The 1,689-nt window shown below is 41.7% G+C and overlaps 1 protein-coding gene across 1 annotated transcript; it reads left to right on the top strand.

Annotated features, from left to right (window-relative positions):
• Positions 1 to 361: 361 nt before the first annotated feature.
• On the top strand, positions 362 to 1,273 carry LOC128565295 (olfactory receptor 4A5-like). Its single transcript, XM_053561649.1, has one exon. It carries the CDS (start codon positions 362 to 364, stop codon positions 1,271 to 1,273), a length of 912 nt encoding a protein of 303 aa, XP_053417624.1.
• The last annotated feature ends 416 nt before the right edge of the window (positions 1,274 to 1,689 follow it).

The raw sequence follows: 1,689 nt of genomic DNA, 5'->3' as shown, positions 1-1,689 counted from the left end.
CCTTTCCCTTTTCTTCATAGCTGATAGCTGGGCCAGGAAGATATGCACTTTACATAAGGACTTACTAAATGTATGAATGATGGTTGGGTTCTTTAATTAGCTTTCTCTATAGAATGTCCACTAAGACTTAGAGACAGAAACTTTTACATCCAGGGTTCAAAGAAAATCATCTGGGAGTAAGGGCATTGTTAAAGAAAGGTTTATTGTGAGCTTGAGAAGAGAACTCAATAGATGCTTACTTTGTGTATATCGGATGAAGCTGTTCTCCATGACTTGGTGGATATGTTTACAGTCCTGTTCATAATTTCAGGTCCTGTTTTCTGGAGCTCTCATCTCTGATACAAAGCTTACAGAGGAATAAATGGGAGAGAAAAACAATGTGACGGAATTTGTCCTCCTGGGACTCACTCAGGATCCTGATGGGCAAAAAGCATTATTTGTAATGTTTTTGCTCATATACACTGTGACGATGGTGGGCAACCTGCTCATCGTGGTGACTATCCTCAGGAGCCCCTCCCTGGGCTCCCCGATGTACTTCTTCCTGGCCTCCCTGTCACTCATGGACGCTGCTTATTCCTCTGCCATTTCACCCAAATTGATTGTTGACATGCTCTGTGATAAAAAGACAATTTCCTTCCAAGCCTGCATGGGCCAGCTCTTTATAGAACACATATTTGGGGGAGCTGAGGTCTTCCTTCTGGTGGTGATGGCCTATGATCGCTACGTGGCCATCTGTAAGCCTCTGCACTATTTGACCATCATGAATAGGCGGGTTTGCATCCTTCTGTTGGTGGTGGCCTGGGCTGGAGGCTTTGTGCACTCTGGGGTTCAAATTGTCTTTGTGTACAGTCTCCCCTTCTGTGGGCCCAATGTCATCAACCATTTTGGCTGTGACATGTACCCATTATTGGAACTTGCCTGCACAGACACCTACCTTGTAGGTCTCACTGTGGTTGCCAATGGTGGAGCAATCTGCATGGTGGTCTTTATCCTTCTCCTCATCTCCTATGGAGTCATCCTAAGCTCCCATAAGACTTACAGCCAGAAAGGGAGGCGTAAAGCCCTGTCTACCTGCTGCTCCCACATCACCGTGGTTGTCTGCTTCTTCGTTCCCTGTATTTTCATATACATTAGACCTGTGTCCACCTTCCCTATTGATAAATTCATAACTGTATTTTATGCAGTTATGACTCCCATGTTGAATCCTTTAATATATACCTTGAGAAATTCAGAGATAAAAAATGCAATGGAAAAACTCTGGTGTAAAAAGTGACCTACAGATGGAATAAAAGTGTCTTTTGCACTAACCATGTTACTACCTGTTGTAAGGTAGCAACTGAAAATAAATTCTAATGATGGATAAATGTAGTCAGTTCAATGAATACACTAGGGATGCTTCTCTTAATGTATGCAAAGTCATCAGAAAGGTGCAATAAATTACCTTTTGAGATTAGAACCAAGCTATAGAGAAATCCTGCAGGGTGAATAAAAGGCACAGGTATTGTATTGCAAGTAAAAATAAAACTAAGCACTGAGCTCATTTTGAAGTGGGAATTAGAAGAAAGTGGTTTATTCTTTTGGAAGAATCAATACAAGCTCTTTTGGAAATTTATTAGCATTCATATTCACGAGACAGCAGTTTGCCCAATACTTAGAACAAATTTCTGGGGCCAAAAGAGTGGAGTTTAA

Source organism: Nycticebus coucang, chromosome 14 (genome assembly GCF_027406575.1).
Source record: "Nycticebus coucang isolate mNycCou1 chromosome 14, mNycCou1.pri, whole genome shotgun sequence".
Taxonomy (NCBI): Eukaryota; Metazoa; Chordata; class Mammalia; order Primates; family Lorisidae; genus Nycticebus; species Nycticebus coucang.
The sequence above is the reverse complement of the archived record's forward strand: the minus strand, read 5'-3'. Positions and strand labels throughout refer to the sequence as shown.

Coding starts and splice junctions, on each gene's coding strand:
- LOC128565295 (XM_053561649.1), top strand. CDS start 362: ATGGGAGAGAAAAACAATGTGACGGAATTTGTCCTCCTGGGACTCACT.